The 23,047-nt window shown below is 39.4% G+C and overlaps 1 protein-coding gene across 1 annotated transcript; it reads left to right on the forward strand.

The window, feature by feature from the left end:
* The first annotated feature begins 1,506 nt into the window (after nucleotides 1-1,506).
* Nucleotides 1,507-21,318, forward strand: LOC114272120 (G-type lectin S-receptor-like serine/threonine-protein kinase At4g27290). Its single transcript, XM_082878377.1, has 6 exons — nucleotides 1,507-3,034; nucleotides 18,791-18,955; nucleotides 19,065-19,219; nucleotides 19,994-20,204; nucleotides 20,429-20,666; nucleotides 20,737-21,318. The coding sequence occupies exons 1-6, from the start codon at nucleotides 2,152-2,154 to the stop codon at nucleotides 21,032-21,034; spliced, it is 1,950 nt and encodes a 649-aa protein (XP_082734503.1). The 5' UTR covers nucleotides 1,507-2,151; the 3' UTR covers nucleotides 21,035-21,318.
* Nucleotides 21,319-23,047: the final 1,729 nt, after the last annotated feature.

A 23,047-nucleotide genomic window follows, 5' to 3' on the forward strand; every position in this document is an offset into this window, starting at 1 on the left:
ATTATTATTATTATTATTATTATTATTATATGTTTTGAATATATTTGTGCATATCAAACAGGTTTTTTGCTATTATCTTCGTTTTAAAAAAATACTGCTTGTTTCACATTTACAAAAAATAAAAAAACTAACAACGTTATCAAATACTAAACAAAAGCTATATTAAATAAGAATGATCTTTTAGGTAGGGTGGATCCTCGTAAACACTAAACACTAGCAACTAAGGATTTCACAATTCTAATCATATTACTCTAATACTATATATTTATAGTTGAACTGCAGCATTTTTCAATCTTGAACTGTAATTCTTTCAAATCATAGTGAAATCGCAACGATGATGGACATAACTTTATTTTGAGATAAACAACATAAATCTTTGTATTCTTTCTGTTTGATTTATATAATCATTTTATTTATGTTTGTATTTCGTGTCTTTCTAATCCTAGTTAAAGTGTATCCATTCTTTCTTCTTCTTTTTTGGTTGGGAAAAAATGTCAATTCTTAATACGGCGGAAAATGTTTGGGACTTCCTTTGGGGATGACCCCCACACCCTCAAAGTGATCATGGCCCTCCATGTATGTGTGGGGTCCACATCATGAGTGGTCCAAATTTGTGCGAGTATTATGGGGGTGGGGATCTCAAATATTACTCATTTGCATCATGACTTATTCTAACATGTCACTGTCAAATAACCTCTTGTACACGGTTTAATTGTCAAAAAAATATTTAAAAAAATCTTTTTAAAAAGATATTTTTTATCTAAACAAATAGAACTTTATTGCCGTGCATATAATAAACTATTCAACATTCATACCCCCATAGTTCAAGGTTCCAAGTCTTTAATGTCGTGCTTATAATAGACTATTCAACATTCATACCCCATAGTTCAAGGTTCCAAGTCTTGGGTCATCGATTAAGAAAAATCTACATAAGGAACAAATTTAGGGAATTTTATTGATGAAAAGGAAATGATCAACATTTAGAGGACCTCAATTTTTCTATTATTTCTACCTATATTTTACTTTTGAAATGAATCTAACGGCAAATATAGAACTAGAGCCATTAAACAAGTTGAATAACAAATTATTATAATTTAATTTAAAATTTGAATAAATTTTAAAACGTGTTGATTGAAAAAAGATATGCCTCGTATATTAATTGACTGAAATCAGATTTTGTTGTAAATTTAAATTTTAAAACAAGCGAAAAAGTCATGTACATACTTTTGTTTGGTGGGTTTCAAAATTTTATTATTCGGATTAGATTCCAATGATCATTTTATCCATCAAAATTGACGATTTCTTTAATCCTATAACTAATAACACAAAACATACATATAATTGGGATTATATATTTCCATATTTATTACAAAACAAACGTGGACAAGAGGGAATTATATATCTCACCAATCCAACTAGATAACCAATCCTATACTAATCCATGGATTGTTAATCCCTCACTATTAATTCAGCTAATCAAACATACCCTTAGAGTGTAGTTATTAATTTTGCTAATCAAACATACCCTTGGAGTGTAGTAATTATGGTGTGTGAAAATCCAGATTATCAATAAGTTTCCATGATTAAGATGCAAATATGATTCAGATAAGAATTATATGGCTATGGAATTCCAAGACTTCTTGACTTCCAAGTCCAACTGAAGGGTAGAAAGTCAATATCCATACAAAAGTCCAGCTGAAGACATAACTGTCCTGTAAGAGTTCTTCGGCATTCATTTATAAAAACAGATGGATTTCATGAATTAGACATTACACCATCAATGGAAGGCCTCAAAATACCTTTCTTTTTTTCCTCTTTATTTTCCATCTTAATAATCTCCAACGCAGCAGACACCATAACCAAAACTCAATCCATAACAGGCAAAAATACCATTATTTCATCTGGTGGAAGCTTTGAGATGGGTTTTTTTTAGCCCTGGCAATTCCCAGAATACATATATGGGAATATGGTACAAGAAAATTTCTATTAGGACCGTTGTATGGGTTGCCAACAGAGAAATTCCACTTGTCAATTCATTAGGGCATCTTAACAGTAATCGACCCTGGAATTCTTGTCCTTTTCAATGGTACCGGTAGTGTCATTTGGTCTACCAATGTGACAGGATCCACACAGGACCCTGTTGCACAACTTATGGAGTCAGGAAATCTTGTTGTGAAAGATGTGAATGATAATATTTTGTGGCAAAGCTTTGATTATCCGTGTGATACTCTTTTACCAGGCCTGAAGCTTGGAAAGAATTTTGTAACGGGCCAAGAGTGGCACCTCTCTTCATGGAAGAGCAGTGATGATCCAGCTCAAGGTGATTTTTCCTTTTGGTGTGATCCCCAAGGATATCCACAATTTATTTTGAGAAATGGTTCCATTGAGCTGCATCGATCTGGACCATGGAATGGTATCGGATTAGGGAATGCAAACCTCAAACCAAACCGCATCTACAAATATGGATTGGTTTATACCAAGGAGGAGGTGTATTATGGTTATGAACTCATCAGCTCAGTTGTTTCGAGGCTTACTCTGAGTCAAGACGATGTTATACAACGCTGGATATGGATTAATCGAACGCAGGAATGGGTCATTTACCTGACTGCAGCAACAGATAACTGCGATAATTATAAACTATGTGGTCCAAATAGTAAATGTATTGCTGAAAACTCGCCAGTATGTGGCTGTTTGAATAAATTTGTGCCCCAGAACCAAACAGAATGGGGAAATGGAGATTGGTCTAATGGGTGTGTTCGGAGGACACAATTGGATTGCCACAACGGAGATGGATTTCTCAAGTATTCGCGATATAAGATGCCAGACACACGGAACTCCTGGTTTGACAAGAGCATGACCCTGAGGGAATGTGAGATGATATGCTTGAAAAACTGCTCTTGTACGGCTTACGCAAATTTAGATATAACTGGTGGCGGAAGTGGTTGCTTGCTTTGGTTTGAGGAGTTAATTGATATGAAAGAGCTCCATGAAAATGGGCCAGAAATTTACATAAGGATGGCTTCCTCTGAGTTGGGTAAGAATTCATACCAAACATAGATTAATTAGATTATATTTTACATATGTGAGAATCATAGTTACATATGTTGAATATATACATTTCTTCCTTAAACATACCTCTATAATACATTTTTACATCTAACTACAGTTTAGAAAAAAGAAGTGTTCATCTTGGTTTTTATCTTAGACATTGATTTCTGCTCTAGGTGTGTCTTGAATTCGATCCAAATGATGCTTATTACCCATCCTTGGCCTGCATGGACTGATCCTATAGGTTCGACTTGCTATTTGTATTATCTGATTGGGTTATTTCAAGGTTCTAGAATTATGATGATCTTGTGAACTTCTGGAAATAGGTTGTTGAGAGAGAGAGAGAGATATATCCGTCATTTTTCGCCCATAGATATAGGCTTATAGGTGAACTATGTAAATGATGTAGGATGAGTAGAGTGGACTTTTAAAGTTGACAGTATATAACAACCCTCATTTTGTCTCAGTCATATTCATGTTCATGAGAATTTACATGATTTTGGTTTGTTAAGCTTGCATCTATAGATTTTGATAGTTTGTCTAAGTAAAGGTTCATGTCTTGTTTTGATGCTGTTGTATTGTGCCTAAGTGTTATATCCATGCTTTGTTCCTTGCTTTTTATGCTGAACCTATGCCAGTTACCTTTGTTACCTTACGCCGAGATGACACCTTTGAACCTCTTACACCTAGACCGTTGAGTGTCAACACCTAGGATCATCTTGGAATCATTTTGGCTGACCTCCCCTACGCCCTCGCACCTTGGCCGAGGTGTGCATCACCTTAGCATCCGAGATCTCTGATCCTTGAACCTTGCAGTTGTGTTGGGCACCTTCTTGTTGACTTGTACAACCCAAATTGAGGTGTGTCATACCTAGGCCAAGGGTTACCTCTCCTAGCCGAGATCAAGAAGAACTCACTTATCTTTCTCTTGTATGAAGCCTATGTTTTTTATCCAAGATCCTTGCCTTGTCAGAGTGCCCATGCCACCTTATTTGTTGTATACACTTTGACTTACTCTTGCCTTTTCATTCTGGCACCTTTTTTAGGAGACTTGACCAGATGATGCCACATGTCCTAGTAGTGGTTTAAGTCAATTAGCAGTTGAGAAACCCATATCTTTTGCCTTATCCTTGTCTTGAGAAAAGAGAGAAACTCTAGGAAGAATAAGAAGTTCTTAAAGTGAGAGGACTAGATTTCCAAGCTTGATTCTCATACTTTGGACCATTCAATTTGTGTTTTGAGGTTAGATTCTTGATCCATTCTCGTTGTTCTTTATGTTGATCTGATCGCATTGCATGATCTAGCATGATTCATGAGCCATGCATTGATTTAAAGATTTGTTTTGAAAAGAAAAGAGATGTTGCATTCTTGAAGAATAGCCATGTTTTGATCCAAAAGTCTATACCAAGTTCTGTGTTTTTGTGTTTGTTTCCATGGAATCTTCAAGTATGGGTACCTAGGTCCATGTTTTTGAACTCATATAATGAAATCTCAGATTTTGAATAAGAAGTTATGATTTTAGCATTTATGTTCTTCATGTTCATGTTCTTCACGTTCTTCAAGAGGAGACCTAAATTTTCAAACTTCACTATTTCCCTAAGAGTCACTCTTGTCTAGACCTTACAACTAGGCCAAGCAGTTCATCTCACCTTGGCCTACCTTACATGATCATTTGCACCTTCGCCTACCTTACATTCATACCTAGGCGAACCACAACACACACTTGGCGACACTTTGTGTCACCTCGGTCAGGCAAACCACACCTCGGCCAAGACCTCTTGAGTTCACCCAGCTAGGCTCACCTATGTGCATTCCTTCCCACACTTGGTTTGTACCTAGCATGCTTTTCCATGAAGAAAAACATTGATTTAACTCCCAAAACATGTTTTGCTCTGTTTTGACTTAGTTCTGGAAAGAAATGCCAAGATCTATTTTACTCCTTTTAAGCTTGCTTTGAGAGTGCATTGCATAACCATTTTTTAGCATCTTTTTTTGTCTTCTTGCAATGCATTCAGTGGACTTTGCCATTTATTTATAGGTCTTGGATCCTTACCTTAACCCCTACATCCGAAGAGCTATTGTGAGTGGTGTTTTTAATAAAGTTATGTTATAATGTTTTGATAAAAGCTTTGCTTTGTTTGGGAAAAGTATTTGATCAAGCATGGATGATTATCCCTTCGTTTTTGTATCAAGTATTATATTTGTTTAGATGACATTCTTGGAAGGTCCTTAGTGCTAGGAGATTTTAATGCAACTAGTACTTTTGTTTGAGATATCTCCTTTGCCACTGACGGGTTGACTTGTCTAATCGATTCCGGGTCAGTTATTCCTTTGTTTTGTTTTAATGAATATCATCCTTTGTATTATGCGGATGTTAGTAAACATCCAAAGAAGCTTTGAAAAACTTTGATTGATGAACTCGGTTTATCATTTGATTTTGTTACAAGCTATGATATATATTGTTTTGATAAAATCTCGGATATCATTTATAAAAACATTTTTTACTTATATCATTCACTGAGTTTTCAGCTCACCCCTCTTTCTTATATATATATATATATATATATGTAGGTGATTGTGGGGGAGTATTTTATGAATAATGGCACGTGGCTAAGGTGACATCGAAGTGTTGGCCAAGGTACCACGTGGCCCGAACACGTTACTGATATGATCTCGGCAAGGTTGAGGTAATCTGCGGAGATGTCAGAATTCGAGATAAGCGGATAAGGAGGCGGGAATCCTGGACAAAAGAGGGCTCTAGTCTGGATAAGGATAAAGCTCTTAGAGAGTTTATCCCTATCTAGCAAGAAGTCCAGGATAAGCATTATGTGCTAGAGACCTATGAAGTGAGGCTTCTAGGGGAGTTGGACACTAATGGCTATAAAAGGGAAGAACCCCCATGGGTCTCAAGTATGTGTGATATACTGTGAGCACTAAGTTCTTTCTTGTGAGTTAAGCATAATTTGCTATCTTTGAGAGATATTTGGTTACTGACTTGATCATCGGAGTGCCCCCGGATGGATGAACCACTGCCGGGTTCTTATCTTTCCGTGATAGGTTGTTTGGGCTTAATCTATTCTGTCAGTGCTCTCCAGTTGAGTTTCCCATTTGGTTGTGTGGTCATAAATTAACACCCACAATTTGGCGCCATCTGTAGGAATTTAAGGAGAATAGACGGCCAACAATGGGCAGGAAGAAAAGGTTGGGAACGACATCAGTAGTGAGAGTTGTGAACATGAGGATCCTAACGTCGGGAACGAACCATGTAATGAGAGAGCACATGATCCGAATCAGGGGGAGAAAGACGTCGGCAAAGATGGGAATACCCCTAACAAGTCTGGCCGAGATGAGTATTACAATGAAAGTGACCTCCAGGTATGGAAAGATAGATGCCTAAGGAGGGACAACAAGATGAAAGAGATGGGCAAAAAATTGGCCGACCTTCAATTTGTGGTCCACTTTATGATGTAGAACAACGTGATACAACCACCATTCCTGCTGCAGGACACTCCGTTCCCAGCGGCCAAGACCGATGCCCAGAAAGGGTGGCAGAAACCAGTTCCAGTAGTCCCACAACATGGTAGAGAAACTGAATGCTCACATCGGCCATCACAGGATGTCGGCCGCACTGAATCAATACGTGGTCAGTCGTAGAAGACAGCACGAACAAACAGGACTTACATCAAGGAACCTCGGCGTATCCAAGGGAAAGAACTTTGTTTTGATGTAGTAGATGAGAGGAAGTCCAAGAGGACAAATAATGACATTGGGAGCAGTGCCCCAAAAAAGTTAAAATCCGTTAATAGCCGAGCTCCTGGACGAGAGAAGGAAGATTTGAGAAACTACGTCCAGAAGAAGCAACATAACACCGAGGTCACATCCCCTGTCAAACCAAGGACTCCATTTTCAGCCGAGCTGGATACATTTGAAGTCCCAAAGAGATTTCACATGCCGAGGTTTCAGATTTATGATGGTAAGACTGACCCGAACTTCCACGTTGGTTTATATTTAAATTCAATGGCATTATGGACAGGGCATGAGCAGTTATCGTGTAAAGTGTTTCCCTCGACCTTTAGAGAGATTGCATCGGATTGGTTTCACAAGTTGCCGATAGGAACTGTGAAAAGTTGGGAAGGCCTGGCCAAAATGTTTGTGGCCAGATTTGTTATGAACAAGCTACAACCACTAATGGTGGACTCCCTACTAGCTTTGAAAATTAGCGAGGGTGAAAGCCTCAGGGCTTATGCCAAATGGTATTATGAGGTGTTCAATCAAATACTGGCATGTAACCAGGAGGTAGCAGTCATTTCATTTAAAAATAGCTTGGAGGATGACTACCCCCTCCGAAAATCTTTGGCAAAAACACTACCAAAAAGCATGGAAGAGCTCATGACAAGAATAGAGAAGTATTCCAGGGCAGAGGAAGACACACCGGAAGTAAAAGTACCAAAACAGGAGAAGAGAAACGGCTCGCCGAAGCGAGGCCGAGGTAATACCACAGTTAATAGGCAGGAGATTGAATTAAGGGTTGCGCAAGCAATTAATACTGTATTCAGGATCCCAATCTATAAGGTTCTAGAGAGGATCGGGAACCAACCATATTACAAAGCGCCAGAGAAATTTCACGGCGAGTTTATAGGGAGGAGCTTTGGAAAGCACTGCGCTTACCACAATGAGGATGGGCATTTTACACGGGGATGCAGGGCCCTAAAAACACATTTTGAGGACTTAGTTGAACAAGGTCATTTAAGAGACCTGGTGGACGAGGCCAGAACAAGGAAAGAGCATGCAAGGTTTCCTCCAGCATTAGTAGCATCGCCTGCACCTCCGCCACCGCAACAAGCAGATAGACCCCGGGTGATCAATGTGATTCACTCAAGAGTTAATGAGAATGAAGTTAGGGGGGAAACACAGAGTGTAAAACACTTACAACACGTATACCAGGTTCAATTGAAGAAGCCTAGAATGTATGAAAATAAGGGACCGACGGTCTCTTTTATTGAAGTCGATTTAGACATGGTACAACATCCACACAATGATGCTCTGGTGGTGACTCTAAAGATTGGTTACTGCCAGGTAAGGTGTATATTGATTGAACAAGACAGTTCTTGCGACATCATGTATGTTAGATATTACAAGGAACTAGGCCTTCATCCAGATCATTTAGAACAGTCCAACAATCCAATGGTTGGATTCAATGGGACGCCGACATGGCCTCTCGGAGCAACGAATTTGGAGGTGCAGGCATGCAACAAGAAGGTAAACATAGAATTCACGGTGATTGACACCCCCTCCCCTTATAATGTTATTTTGGAAAGACCGTGGCGGCATGCAATGAGGGTTGTACCCTCAACACTACGCCAACTGTTGTGGTTTTTAGCAGAGCAGGGGATCGAGGAAGTCAAAAGAGATCAGGTGCAAGGAAAAAATTGCTGCATGGCAGCAATGAAGTCCACCTGCACTGTGCGAGAAGCAGATACAGTGGAAATAGAAGATGAGGATAGGAAGGTCCTAGAAGATGTCGACAAAGAACCAGTCGACAAAAGTGAAGAGGCTGTGAAGAAGATCTTGATCTAGGAAGGAGATGTGGAACGCTTCTTTCTTCTCTGCTCTGGCTTAACCGAGGAGGAGGAAAAGGAGTTGGAGGAATTCCTGCGAGCAAACATAAAAGTGTTTGCCTGGACGCCCTATGAGATGCCAGGCATCGACCCCGAGGTCACATGTCATAGACTCAATGTGGACAGGTCGGCTAAACCTGTCATTCAATGAGCAAGAAGGCCGACATTATTGCATGTGGAGGCAGTTGAGGAGGAAGTGAATAAACTGTTAGAAGCCCAGGCCATCAGGGAAGTGAACTGCCTTACCTGGCTGTCCAATACAGTAGTTGTGAAAAAGAAAAATGGGAAGTGGAGGGTCTGCATGGACTTCACCAGCCTGAATAAGGCTTGTCCCAATAATAGTTTCCCCCTGCCTAAAATTGACCAACTGGTGGATGCCACTTTAGGACATGGAAGGATGAGCTTCCTGGATGCTTATAGGGGGTACCACCTGATTGTAATGTATCCCCTAGATGAAGAGAAGATCGCATTCAATATCTCAAAAGGGCTTTACTGCTATAGAGTGATGCCTTTCGGGTTGAAGAATGCAGGGGAAACCTACCAGAGGCTAGTAACCAAGATGTTTAAACATCTGATTGGCAGGACGGTAGACGTCTACATTGATGATATGGTCGTGAAGACCAAAGAACCTGAGAACCACTTGGCCGACTTGAAGAAAATCTTTGACACCCTAAGAACATATCGGCTTCGACTCAATGCTTCAGAATGTGTATTTGGAGTTGGGTTTGGTAAGTTTCTAGGATACTTGGTCACCAGAAAGGGCATTGAAGCAAGCCTAGATCAGATCAAGGCCGTCTTTGACTTGAAGACCCCGACATCAGCCAAGCAAGTACAAATATTAACTGGAAAAGCTGCAGCCCTGAATAGGTTCATCAGCCGCAGCTCGGACAAGTGCAAGCCATTTTTTAGTCTGCTAAAGAAGGTTACTGATTTCTTATGGACAGAAGAATGTGAGGTTTCCCTAGCAGACTTGAAGAAATACTTGATAACAACACTAGTTTTGTCAACTCAGGTAGCAGGAGAGGAATTGTTCCTATACTTGGCAGTTTCAGAGCACGCAGCAAGCGTAGTTATAATCTGAGGAGATGAGGGAGAACAGAGGGCGGTTTACTATGTGAGTAAAACCCTAGCAAGTGGAGAGACCAGGTACCTTCCCTTGGAGAAATTAATGTTAGCCTTGATGATGGCCTCCAAAAAACTAAATCACTACTTCTAAGCCGACAAAATGATGGTGATGACTGAGCATCCTTTGAGTCCTTATTGCAGCATGGGAATCTAACAGGAGGAGTAGCCAGATGGGCAGTAGCACTGGGCCAATACAACTTGGAGTTCAAGCCGAGAACAACAATTAAGGGCCAAGTCCTTGTTGACTTTATGGCTAAGTTCACCTTTAGTGCCATCCCACGTCGGGCTCCGTTGAGCCGCGACTTAGGGTCCAGGGAAACAGGAAGAGACCCAGTTGGGACCGAGAAACCCCACTCCAACAAGATAGAAGAAGGAAGAGCAACCAAAACCCTACAATATCTACATCAGTGACTCCTTCTGCCCATTTGTCGATGGATGTTCAAACCGACAAAGAGCAAGGACAGGGGTGGTTTTGATATCGCCAAATGGGCAAATGTTAGACCAGTCTATTCGTTTGGGATTCAATGCCTTGAACAATGAAGTAGAGTATGAGACACTGATTGGAGGGTTGAAGTTGGCAGCAGCAATGGAGGCCAATGAGGTGGTAGTCTTCTGTGACTCCTAACTTATTGTGAATCAGGCAACAGGCAATTATGCAGCTCGAGATGAACGAATGGTTGCCTATGTTAAAAAGGTCGTCAGATTGCTTTCCTTGTTCCATGATTGTTGGCTACAACAAGTTAGCCGAGATGACAACAGTCATGCTGACGCCTTAGCAAACCTGGCTAGTGTAATGAAATCAGATGAGGCAAGGACCATAATGGTTGATTATTTGTCAGGCCTAAGTGTGGAGCCCCAGGTCACAGAGTACGAAGCAATGTGTGTGGAGATGGGACCAAGCTGGATGGATGCAATAGTGATGTTCCTCAGGGATGGCAAGCTGCCAGATGACCGAAAAGAGGCACACAAAACTAGATTAAAGTCGGCTAGGTTCAGCCTAACAGCAGATGACCATCTTTGCAGGAGATCCTTCACTGGACCCCTTTTGAGATATGTACATCCCTTTCAAGTTGAGGACTTTCTGTATGAGATCCATGAAAGAGTCTGTGGAAGCCATGCTGGGGGCAGATCACTTGCTCATAGGGCTATCACTCAGGGGTACTGGTGGCCCTACATGCAAAAGGATACTGAAGCCTACGTCAGAAAGTGCGAGAAGTGTCAAAGGTTTGCACCTTTGATACATCAACCAGCAGCTGATTTGAACCCAGTATCCAGCCATTGGCCGTTTGCCTAGTGGGGCATGAATCTTGTTAGACAACTACCCCAAGCGACTAGGTAAAGGAAATTTCTACTGGTAGCAACTGACTACTTTACCAAGTGGGTAGAGATTGAGCCCCTTGCGAAGATTTGAGATATTGATGTGAAGAACTTCATGTGGAAGAATATTATCACCAGGTTTGGGATCCTAATGGCAATAATAGCAGATAATGGTACATAGTTTGACAGCAAGCTAATCAAAAGCTTCTGTGCAAAGTACAAAATCAAGAACTACTACGCCACTCCAAGTTTCCCTCAAAGCAATGGTTAGGTAGAAGCATCCAATAAGACTATCTTGGATGGGATCAAGAAGAGGCTAGAAGTAGCCAAGGGAAAGTGGGTAGAAGAGTTGCCCAATGTGCTATGGGCATATCGGACTACGCCGAGAAGATCAACGAGGGAATCTCCTTTTGCCATGGCATATGGCACTGTAGCGGTTATCCCACTGGAGGTCGGCATCACTGAAATCAGAACCCATGGAGTGGAGAACAGGAACAATCAGGCATACTTGGCCCGAGATCTGGACCTAGTAGAGGAGAGAAGGGAGAGAGCAATAATTCAGCTAGAGGCATACTAGTAGCAGCTTGCTAGGGCTTACAATAAGAAGGTCAACCGAAGAGAGTTCAAGGTTGGAGACATGGTCCTAAGAAAAGTTGTCGGCAACAGAAGGATCCTAGGGAGAGCAAACTTGGCCCGAACTGGGAAGGACCTTACAGAATCATCTCGAGTACCGGCCATGGAGTATATCGGCTTGAAGACATTGATGGCAAAGAGTTGCCATGACCATGGAACACTTGCAATTTGAAGTTTTTTTTTATCATTAGCTCTTTGAGAATTATATAATGATTTATTAGCAAAAGCTTTAATAAAACATCAGCTCGATTTTTGTTTTCATATATTATTGTTAACACTTGTTTGATAGGACTGAAATAGTCTTATGACGATGTTTCCGATTGAAACATGATGAGTAACTTAGACTTATCATATGGCAGAGTTGAATTATACTTGCATATGATAGAGTTGAACTAAGTTGACGATGTTTCCGATTGAAACATAATGAGTAACTTAGACTTATCATATGATAGAGTTAAATTATACTTGCATATGATAGAGTTGAACTAAGTTGACGATGTTTCCGATTGAAACATGATGAGTAACTTAGACTTATTATATAGCAGAGTTGAATTATACTTGCATATGATAGAGTTGAACTAAGTTGAATTAACTTAGACCTGCCATGTCGGCAGAGTTGAACTAAGTTGAATTAACTTAGACCTGCTATGTCGGCAGAGTTGAACTAAGTTGAATTAACTTAGACTTGCCATGTCGGCAGAGTTGAACTAAGTTGAGTAAAGACAGACTTGCCAGGCCAGCAAAATTGAACTAAAGTTAACTTTAGTTAGATTAAACAGAGAAACCAAGGTAGAACACCTCGGCTAGTCTTTGTTTGAGTCTGACTTCGGCAACAGACCATAGACACATGCTTAATGCAAACTTAAGTGGAACTTAGGTTCACAATAGGGGGTAGGGAGCAGGAATGATAACTAAGCTTATGAGCCTGACACTTGTTGAAATTTCAGAACAATTTACAAGTTCAAGTCAGCCGAGGTAATAAGAAAAGAAGTATCTGAGGTACTTATTACCCGAAATGACTAAGCAGGTTGTCAAGCTTGGAAAGGTTGGAAGGGTGAAGTCTTGATAAGAAGACATCAAGTACAATCAAAGTTTAAAGCCGAGGAGATATTGGTCCGAGGTGACTAGCTAAGGATAACTCTGAGGTAATTTTTGTCTGATATATTCTACCCCAAAGCAATTTCATAGAATATACTTGGAAGAACTAGAAAAATATTCTAAGTATGGAGAAACATACAAACGGTAAGCATGAAAGAGAAGCATTCAAGACTTAGAAAAAATGAAGCATGCATTCATAAAAGACTACTTGTTCAGTTACAAAGGTGGTACTTTGGCCTAATTGAAGTAGAAACTATTATAACTTGTTCAAAGAAAACAAAAAGTACAATGAAAAAAGAGATTCCTAAGTACTAGGATCTTAGGCGTTGATCTCAGACTGTTCTGCTTTGGCGGTTGGCGGTGTTTCGGCCTCAGCAGACAGCTGGGAAAGATTCTCGGCATTTTTATCAGCCTCGATCTTAGTATCAACCTCGAGAAGAGTCTGGTCAAGGCTCGTCTCGGTGACATGGACCTTGGCTTCGCTGGTTGTCTTTTTGGGAGAGGCACTCTTCGCTGAGTCAAGTCTAGGACTTGCTCATTCAGAGTAGGGGACTTGGTCCCAACAACAGTCTTCTCTTCATCGGCATCATCAGCCTCGGTATCATCATCCTTAGCTTCGTCTTCTGAGCCCTTAGGAGTTGGAGGAAAAGGTGCTTGAAGTTGATTGATGTCTCTCAAGGGGGAGTCCATTGGGACAAAGAGCTTATTCAAAGCTGCCATCCAGCCAAGGTACAAGCTTCGGTTGTTGGCTTAGTTGACCTGGGCTTTGTACGCATCATGGACGGCGGCCTGTCCCTCTGAGAATGCTTTCTCGTCAGTGGCTTTGATTTCGGCTTTCTTAGTGGCCAAGGCCTCTCGGAGCTCTGCCTAGGCTTCGGTTATTTTGGCTTCAACCTCCTTGGCCTCAGCTTTGAGAACCTCAGCCACAACCTCTGTTGCTCTAGCCCTTTCCTCGGCTAGATCTTGCGCAGTTTTGGCAGCCTTGGCTTGATCTAATAGAACTTTCGATCTAATAGAACTTTCATCTTAGCCTCGGGATTGTTCAGGGAGGCAATGTAGCCAGCAGCCTCCTTGGTCTTTTGCACCAACTCCTGCTTGAATGCCTCGACTTTCGTTGCGAAGGAGTTGACATGCTGGATAGCCTGGACGAAAAGAAATTATCGAAGCTAGTAAAATTTCCAAGTGTGAAGAAAACTTGAAGTAAAAAGCCAAAGTGTTTCTGCATCATCAACGCAAAGTTTTCGTACTCACTGATCTTGGCCATACGATTTAGGTCTGTTGGTAGGAGAATAGCAGTAGAGAGAGCGGCACCGACCTCAAGACTATCAATGGCGCTGTCCCCAGCCTTCATTGGCAGATCCCCAATCATGATGGCTAGGACCCAGGGTTCATTGGCTTTAAATACACCTAAGATTGTCGTAGCTTCAAGCCTCAGCTTCTTTGACCGAGCAGTATCGGTTGGATCTGCCTCAGCAGGCCTCTTTTCGGCCGCGAATGCGGTTTTCTCGATTTTGGCGAGTTTAGAGATTGGTACTGTATCGTTAGACTCAATTTGGGTGGCAGAGGCTTTTACCTTAGCTCTCTTCACCCTTTTTGGTTTTTGTGTGGGTTGGGATTGAGATTGTGAAGAAGAGGTGACAGTAGCTACTCCTAGCAGGTCGGCCAAAAGGTCAGCAAGGGTAACTTTGGTGCCGAAATGGATTGCTGGCAAGGTGACTGGTGGGTTTCCTGTATCGTAAGCCGACTCTTCAGAATATCAGCGTTTGCGGCTACGAGTTCTGCCGGCAGGTGCGTTTTGTGGGGATCGACGTCAGCATCGGCGTTGAGAGGGTGGCATCGATTGGGGAAAAGATGTGGATGCAACCTCAACTGGATTTGAGGAAGAGGCCTAATCTGGCCTTGGTGATGAAGCAGTTGGTGGAGTTATGGCTGAAGGTGGAATTTTGTTTCGACGGGAAACGTCAGGCAAAACAGACTTGTAGGTCGGAATGTAGTTGAGCAGCAAAGGAGCTTTGCGCTAGTCAATCGGCAAGCCTAGCCTTTTATGGTCTTTGCTAGGAAAGAAGAACTGGCAAAAGCCCTTTGCTGGCTGAGGGAGAGCTATAAGAGCAAAAAGCAGAGATTATAACAGATAAGAGAAATAAAGTGACAGTCTTAAACAGAAGCACAAAGGTTGCACTTAGTTCTTACCCTCATCCTTTCTAAAGACTCCTCGGCTCAAAGGGAAGAGATGAAGATCATCATCAGGTGCAAATTCTCAGTTGCCCGAGACCATCAAATAGTCATCTCCAACACCCTTGTTGGAGTCTGGGAGGTCGGCTATGAGCTTGTATACGGTGGATCTGGGGTTAAGGTAATAGATGTAGCCTTTTTCAGACTTTAGGCCACACATTGTATAACAAAATTGGATGTCGGCTAACGTAATTCTAGCCTTTTCTCGGTGTGCTAGTTCGATTATACCGTTGATAACCCTATATGAATTGAAGGTTAATTGCATAGGGTTGAGTTTGTAATAGTGGAGGACTTCCCTAAAAAGAATGTCTAAAGGAAACCTAAGGCCACATTCGATGAAAGCAACCATGGGGAAGGGCATAGAATTGCCAACAGGCATTATGGAGTCCTTCTCCTCAGCCAACCTGATCTAAACATCGACTAGGATAGAGAATTCTTGCCTAAAATATTCTAGCTTAGCTGGGGTGTCCACCCTCCACCTAAACATACCCATTATGTCGGCTTGGTATGAGTGTTACTAGATGTCAGAGAAAAATCGTTAAAATGGGTCTGAAGACCTCAGTTAAAACCCAAAAAGAACCACAGTGAGGGTTTATGAAGGCCTAAGGGGAAATTTGTTTTAGTTTTCTTAATGAATAGGGTTCTAAATCAAATCCCAAACCTAAGTCTATGCGGAAACAAGAATCAAGAGTAAGAATTTGAAAAACAGACAAAGCAAACAGAAATGGAACAAAGTTCAGAGCCAAGAAGGAATCAAAGACAAGAAAATTCAGAAACTAAGATTGAAGCAGAAAACAAATATGCATACCCAAAACTTCAAATCACTGAGTGAGTGTGTAAAAAACAGTGTGCAAACATCTCAAGCAAAACATGATTGGCATTCTTTGAAGCATTACACAGATTCAAGATTCAAGAAACAAAAATGATGACCAGAACATGAAGATGGAAACAGAATACAACAACAAGTCTAGATACAAGGCAACAATAGGCAATGTGGACAAACGACAAATTCAAAATAAATTAAAAAAATGGAAAGGACTGAAATTAAGAGGAAAGAAATTATGAACTCACCGACTGGGGCCGAAGACGACGACACCGGTTTGAACTACGCCAGAGTCAAATGGTGACGACAAGCGGAGTATGACAGTAGCTGCTTCACCGGGAATGATAAATGGAGTTATTGCAGAAAAGCACAGCAAGAGAAGGAAATCGCAATTACAAAAGTGAAAGGACGGAGAGAGAATGTGAGGAGTTTTGTTAAAAACTTGAAAAGGCGGCAAACCATAATGAAGTTCCTTGGATGACATGCTTGTTAGGCGACGTGCGCAGAAGCAACACGACCTAATAGCGCGTGTCAGGTACGAACCAATGAGGAAAAGACGCATGGAGAAAACAGTTGAAGGGACTGTGCGTGATAACTCATGCGCAAATTAGAACTCTTCAAATTCTTGAAGTAATGAAGCAAGGACCTCAACTAGAGGAGCAATCTTGGCTGAGATATTTAAAAATTGAGTTCTTGATTCTTGATCATTTGGACAGTGGATTGTAGAAGTCTTGGTTATATGAAGCTGACAAGGAATAATCTCGGTCGTGAAGAAGAAAGGAGATCGTAGCCGACTTGCTATATGAACAAATGATATAGGTTTCATCACCTCAGGTTGATGAGGTAATAGAACCTAGGGGCAGTTGTGTGGGAGTATTTTATGAATAACGACATGTGGCTAAGGTGACACTGAAGTGTTAGCCGAGGTGCCACGTGGCCCGGACATGTTGCTGAGATGATCTCAATAAGGTCGAGGTAATCTGCGGAGATGCCGAAATCTGAGATAAGCGGATAAGGAGGCAGGAATCCTGGACAAATGAGGGCTCTAGTCTAGATAAGGATAAAGCTCTTAGGAAGTTTATCCCAATCTAGCAAGAAGTCGAGGATAAGCATTATGTGCTGGAGACCTATGAAGTGAGGCTTCTAGGGGAGTTGGACACTAATGGCTATAAAAGGGAGGAACCCCTGTGGGTCTCAGGTATATGTGATACACTGTGAGCAGTAAGTTCTTTCTTGTGAGTTAAGCACAATTTGCTATCTTTGAGAGATATTTGGTTACTGACTTGATCGTCGGAATGCCCCTGAGTGGATGAACCATCGCCAGATTCTTATCTTTCTGTGACAGGTTATTTGGGCTTAATCTATTCTGCTGGTGCTCTTCAACTGAGTTCCCCGTTTGGTTGTGTGGTCAGAAATCAACACCCACAGTGATGATAAAGAAGGCGATGTCGCCTAAGCTTTGTTGGAAGATGTGTTTTGTTTATGCTTTTGTATTTATCTTAAAGATTATGCTTCTTAGCTTCTTAGCTTCATAGCTCATTTCTTTTGTATGTTTTGGCTTGAGAAGCTTTTTGATCAAGATGTAATGTTAAGTTTATTTTATCTGGTATTCAAGTTGTAAAACCATGTTATGATGTATGCCATTTCATTTAATCTATGCACAACTCTTATAGACTAATCAGATTTAAATTCATTACCTCTGCCTCATATGTATACTTTGTTTGTGTGAATCTTTGTAAGTTGGCCTTCCGTAATCTTGGATTACTAGCCATTACTGGCCATCACGGCATCATTTTATTAGGGGTGGAATGGGGTCGTGACACAATAGGTGTTTTGTGATTTCAAGTTGAAAAGTAATGGAAATGTTAGGGATTTTACTAGAATATGGAAGAATTAGGGTTAGGGCTTAATGTAAGAATTAGGGTTAGGGCTTAATGTAATAGGTAGGAAGATTGAATTTTGAGACGATTTTGGATGCTGTGAACAATACCCATGAATAGTATTTTAGGTTGTTAAAAGTGCATCAAATAAAAGAGGGAAAGAAGGAGAATGAGAAGAATAAGAAAGATCTAGGAATCACTCCTAGAATCTCTTAGGCTTCACACTTAGGGTTTGATTGCATTACACAATCCATAAAGAAACTTTAAAAGCTCTAAAATTCTCTAACATATCAACTTTATTCAATTATAAGATTACATGACTTTATATAGAATTAGGAGACTTCATAAACCAACCAAAAAGGAACCTAATACAATATCTCTGACTTCCAAAATCAATTTAAGACCAAATAAAAACCATAAACAAAATCTAATTAAATAACTTGACCCACAAGACAACTCATGGGCGACCCCTATAGCCCATGCCAGCAAATATTAAAATTACAAAAATACCCTTGACATAAAAATCTTAGAAAATATAAACTAACCATAAAATAAGACTCTAATAATACTAGAAACACGATTATGAATAGTTCATATCGATTTTTCTTTGAAATCATGCCAATTTTCAAATATTGCCACTTCTTTGAATTTACTCTTCCTTGAATTTCTTATATTCTGCATCAATAAATTCTTGTGTCGTTATGTTTTTATCCTGTTTTAAATTTTCTCATCGCCTTTCCCATAACAACTACAATATATAGGAAATGTTCAAAGGTTCCTTGAGCTTCTTATATTTTGCATCAGTAAATTCTTGTGTGGTTATGTTTTTATTTTGTTTTAAGTTTTCTCACGGCCTTTCCCATAACAACCTCAATATATAGGAAATGTTCAAAGGTTTGAAATCTAAAGACTACCTTCATGGGGAGAGAGGGGGGGGGGGGATGGGGAATCCCTTTAAGTTTGTTCTTTCATGGTTGTATTATCTAACTGACTTGACCATTTCTGTTAATGGATAGAGGTTTCAACAGTCCAACAAGCTGGCATCAAAGGCAAGAAAGGCAAGAAAAGAGAGATAGTGGCAGTGACATTGGCATTGTTAATTGGACTTCTTTTGTTAGGCATGAGTGTAACCTTGTACCTCCAAAAAAAGAAAAGGAAGAATTCACAGCTGAACAAAGATGGTATATATCCAATGTGTCATTCTGTGGTCAAGTCTGTAATGGTATGTTACTAGTTGGAACTAGTTGTCTCATTGTGTTTGTTTACATCCATTTCATCCCCACTTTGTAGGAAATCTAATGAACCTTGAACAAGGTTACACTGACAAAGGCCAAAAGGAAGATCTAAAGTTACCATTGTTTGACTTAGCTATAATAGCTCATTCCACAAGCAACTTTTCAATCAACAATAAGCTTGGAGAGGGTGGATTCGGACCTGTTTACAAGGTAACAATGTAAAGACACTCTTATGTAATCATGGAGCCTATGTAGAAGCCATAAAACCAATCAACTTTTTTTATCACTGCTTTTCTGTAAGGCTATAATCACTTTTCTTTTTTTGCAGAAAAGTGCATAGAATGTTGTGCTGCAGCAAGCTCCATCGCTGCATTCATTTCTGTGTGTGGGCCCACAAATTTTGTGTTCCTATACTTACTGTTCGATAAAACCTTTTAATACAGAACTCACCATTCTGAATGTAAAATTTTGATAAATACAACTACCTTTTTGAGTTTGCTAAAATGAAAAACAATTAAGACTAACCCTTTTCTTAGGACTGATGGGAATGAAAAGTAATTTGATTTAAAATCTTGTAGAGAAGTTCTAACTCTATAAATCCTCTCCATCTTTCCACACTACACACTCACCCAAACATAGTAAAACATTCACTGTCCTTTCCTTATTACACAACTAAGGTGCTATCTCGGGTTGCAATATATTTTTCTTTCAATTTTTAGAAAAGACAATTAGTCTGATACATCTTTTCTCACATGTGAAACTTCATAAATATGTGTAATTATGTCTCTTAAGTATGTGTTAGGTAATGTTGTAACATAAATCAATGGTCACAATTGCACATGTTGGAACAATGTTAACCAGAGCAACATATTAAAAAAAAAAAAGGTTGGTTAAAGTTATAATAGTTAGTAAAGAAAAAAAGGTGCTTTCTTTTTTAAATTTAAAAAAAAAGAACTTTCTATCAATTATAATGGTAATTCTCAGGGTATGCTGGAAGGAGGAGAAGAAATAGCTGTGAAGCGGCTATCAAAGAGTTCTAGGCAAGGACTTGACGAGTTCAAGAATGAAGTTATTTGTATTGCCAAACTTCAGCACCGAAATCTCGTGAAGCTTCTAGGATGCTGCATTCAAGGAGAGGAAAATATGTTGATCTATGAATACATGCCCAACAAAAGCCTAGACTACTTTATTTTCGGTTTGGCTCTCTTGAAACTATAATACCATACCAAAACTATTTTCGGTTTGGCTCTCTTTTGATTTATTTGACTGTAGGAAAAAAAATTATATGTAGTTTGTATTACATGTGCATTTGCATGAACTTGGGTCTTCCAAAATTTAGGATTTTCCATCAAGCAATCCTATTAAATTCATGCATCAGATTAGCAGGAGCATGGGCTAAATCAAACAAAATTTTGACAGATCAAACCCAAAGCACGTTACTGGATTGGCCAAAGCGCTTCCACATTATTAATGGGATTTCCCGGGGCCTTCTCTATCTTCATCAAGATCCCAGGCTGAGAATTATTCACAGAGATCTCAAAGCAAGCAATATTTTGCTAGATTTTGACATGAACCCAAAAATATCAGACTTTGGAATGGCTAGAAGCTTTCGGGGAAATGAGACAGAAGCAAATACAAACAAAGTGGTTGGAACATAGTAAGAATCTATACAACATGTTTTGTCCATTGCTTCAAAATCTAGTTCTTCATTAAACTCTTTTCTACAGCGGCTACATGTCTCCAGAGTATGCAGTGGATGGGTTGTTTTCAATAAAATCAGATGTATTTAGCTTTGGCGTTTTGGTGCTAGAGATCGTGAGTGGGAAGAAAAACAGAGGTTTCTATCATCCAGATCACCACCTTAACCTCCTTGGCCATGTAAGTATATTGAGTTTAGAAGTATTCTTATATTTTGTCTTAAATCCCACTTTCTCCCCCTGTTCCAAAACATTCACAACTGTGCGATTGTGTGAGCATATGTTCTGGCATGGAGACTCTACAAAGAAGGTAGGTCATTGGAATTGATTGATGAGGCTCTGTGGGACTCATACTACCCAACTGAAGTGGTGCGATCAATCCACGTGGGTCTTTTATGTGTGCAACAATCTCCAGAGGATAGGCCAAGCATGTCATCTGTGGTTCTGATGTTGGGTGGTGAAGGTATATTGCCTCAGGCCAAACAACCTGGCTTCTTCACCGAAAGGAATGTTCTTGAGGCTGTTGGTTCTTCAAGAAAGAAAGCAGCAGGTTCAATCAACGAAATGACCATTACTCTGTTCAGTGCCCGATAGAAACACACCCTGTATTGATGCAAATCATATGCCTCAAAATCTGTTTTTAAAAAAATAAAAATCTTTACTGTTGTAAAAGAATACAAAATTTCTTCTCATCTACTGGGTTAAGTTTTATAAATCAGTTCCTCTTTCTGGAGTTCAGGTTCTTATAGTTAGATTTGATACCATGTACAATTTGAAAGCTTAATAAATGTTTCTTGTTACAACATGTTCATATGCACATAATTAAATTAGAGAAGTATGAAGAATGTGCATATATATTGACACGATGAGACCTAACAATGGTCTCTCTATTCTCTAGTATTCTCACTGTATTCACTGTTTGTTTTTGCAGAAAGTATTTTTTTAATATTTAATTGTGACTTGAAACTAATATATTAGTGGTAGTGTGGTAAGACTTTAATCCAAAAAATATTTTTCATTTTTTAAAAGTAGAAAACATCTTCTATCAAAGTAAGCTTGTTTTTTTTTTTTTTTTTGTTAATTATGACTTCCATTAAAATATTTTCCGTCGAAACAAATAGAGGTGCACTCCACTGCTATTACGTACTCTTTGTTGTGTAGAACACTCACAAAGGTTGGTTCTCGCCATGAGATCTTAGAATACAACTAAGTCATTGTTCATCCAGTGATCATAAAAAACTTCAAAAAAAAAAATAAAGGACAAATTTCACTTTTATCCCCTTGTAGTTTGTTCCATGTGTGAATCATCTCCTTATCATTTAGAAATGATCACATAACCTCATGTGATTTGTGGATTAAAACGCACACTAACCTCTATCCCCAGAATAAGTGATTTGACCTTTATAATACCCACTTCTTCTTTCCCTCTTCAAAATTAAACCTACATATAATAATCCCTCTATTCCACAATGTTGGTCCCTTTTTAGAATTTCAAACTTTCTAAGGGAATATGTAATTATTGCTTTAAAATCAAATTACAAGATATTAATTTATCGTATTGCCTCTTTATTTCCATTGTTAAATATATTTATAATCATTTTTAAAGGGTAATTTTGAAATGATATAAAATGTTAGGTTTTGACTTTTTAAAATGGACAAAATGAACCAATAATATGGGACGGAGGGAGTACCTAAATATACACCCACACATATATGATTACAATCTGTTCAACACTCATTTTAATTCCATGATTATATATATATATATATAATTATTATTATAATTAAAGTAGAATTACTTTTTATAATAGTAGAGAGAGAAAGGGATTGGCTGAACTAAAGGCAACATATTTTCATGGAAGCAGACCAAAGGCAACAGGTTAAAGGCAAGGATGTTACTTAATGTTATGAGCTCGTTTTATATAGGTTGAAAAATATGAGCACAGCCTTATAACCAAAGGCTCCTCCTTTATTCAACGTGAGCTCATTTTACAACCCAATAGAGGTATTTATAAGGGCTGAATGGTTATTGTTATGTTTTCCTGCAAATATAGGAGGTGTTGATGGCTATGGAGGAGAGGAAGTAGAGAGAAATAATAGAGAGAAAGAAAAAAAAAAAATGGCATTTTTTTTTTATAAATTTGAAGTTGTAAAAAGGTATTTTTGTCTTAATGAATTTACTCTCCACATAGGCAAGTAGGCCTCACATTCCGTTATGTTAGACAAAATTGTTAATGGTGCATTTTAGTCCACAAACCATATGGTGGTTATGTGGTTATTTTCAAATATTAGGGAGGTGATCCGTATATGGACCAAACTATAAAGGGGTAAAGCGAAATTT

This window comes from Camellia sinensis, chromosome 7, assembly GCF_055761805.1.
Source record: "Camellia sinensis isolate YWXY chromosome 7, ASM5576180v1, whole genome shotgun sequence".
Classification (NCBI taxonomy): Eukaryota; Viridiplantae; Streptophyta; class Magnoliopsida; order Ericales; family Theaceae; genus Camellia; species Camellia sinensis.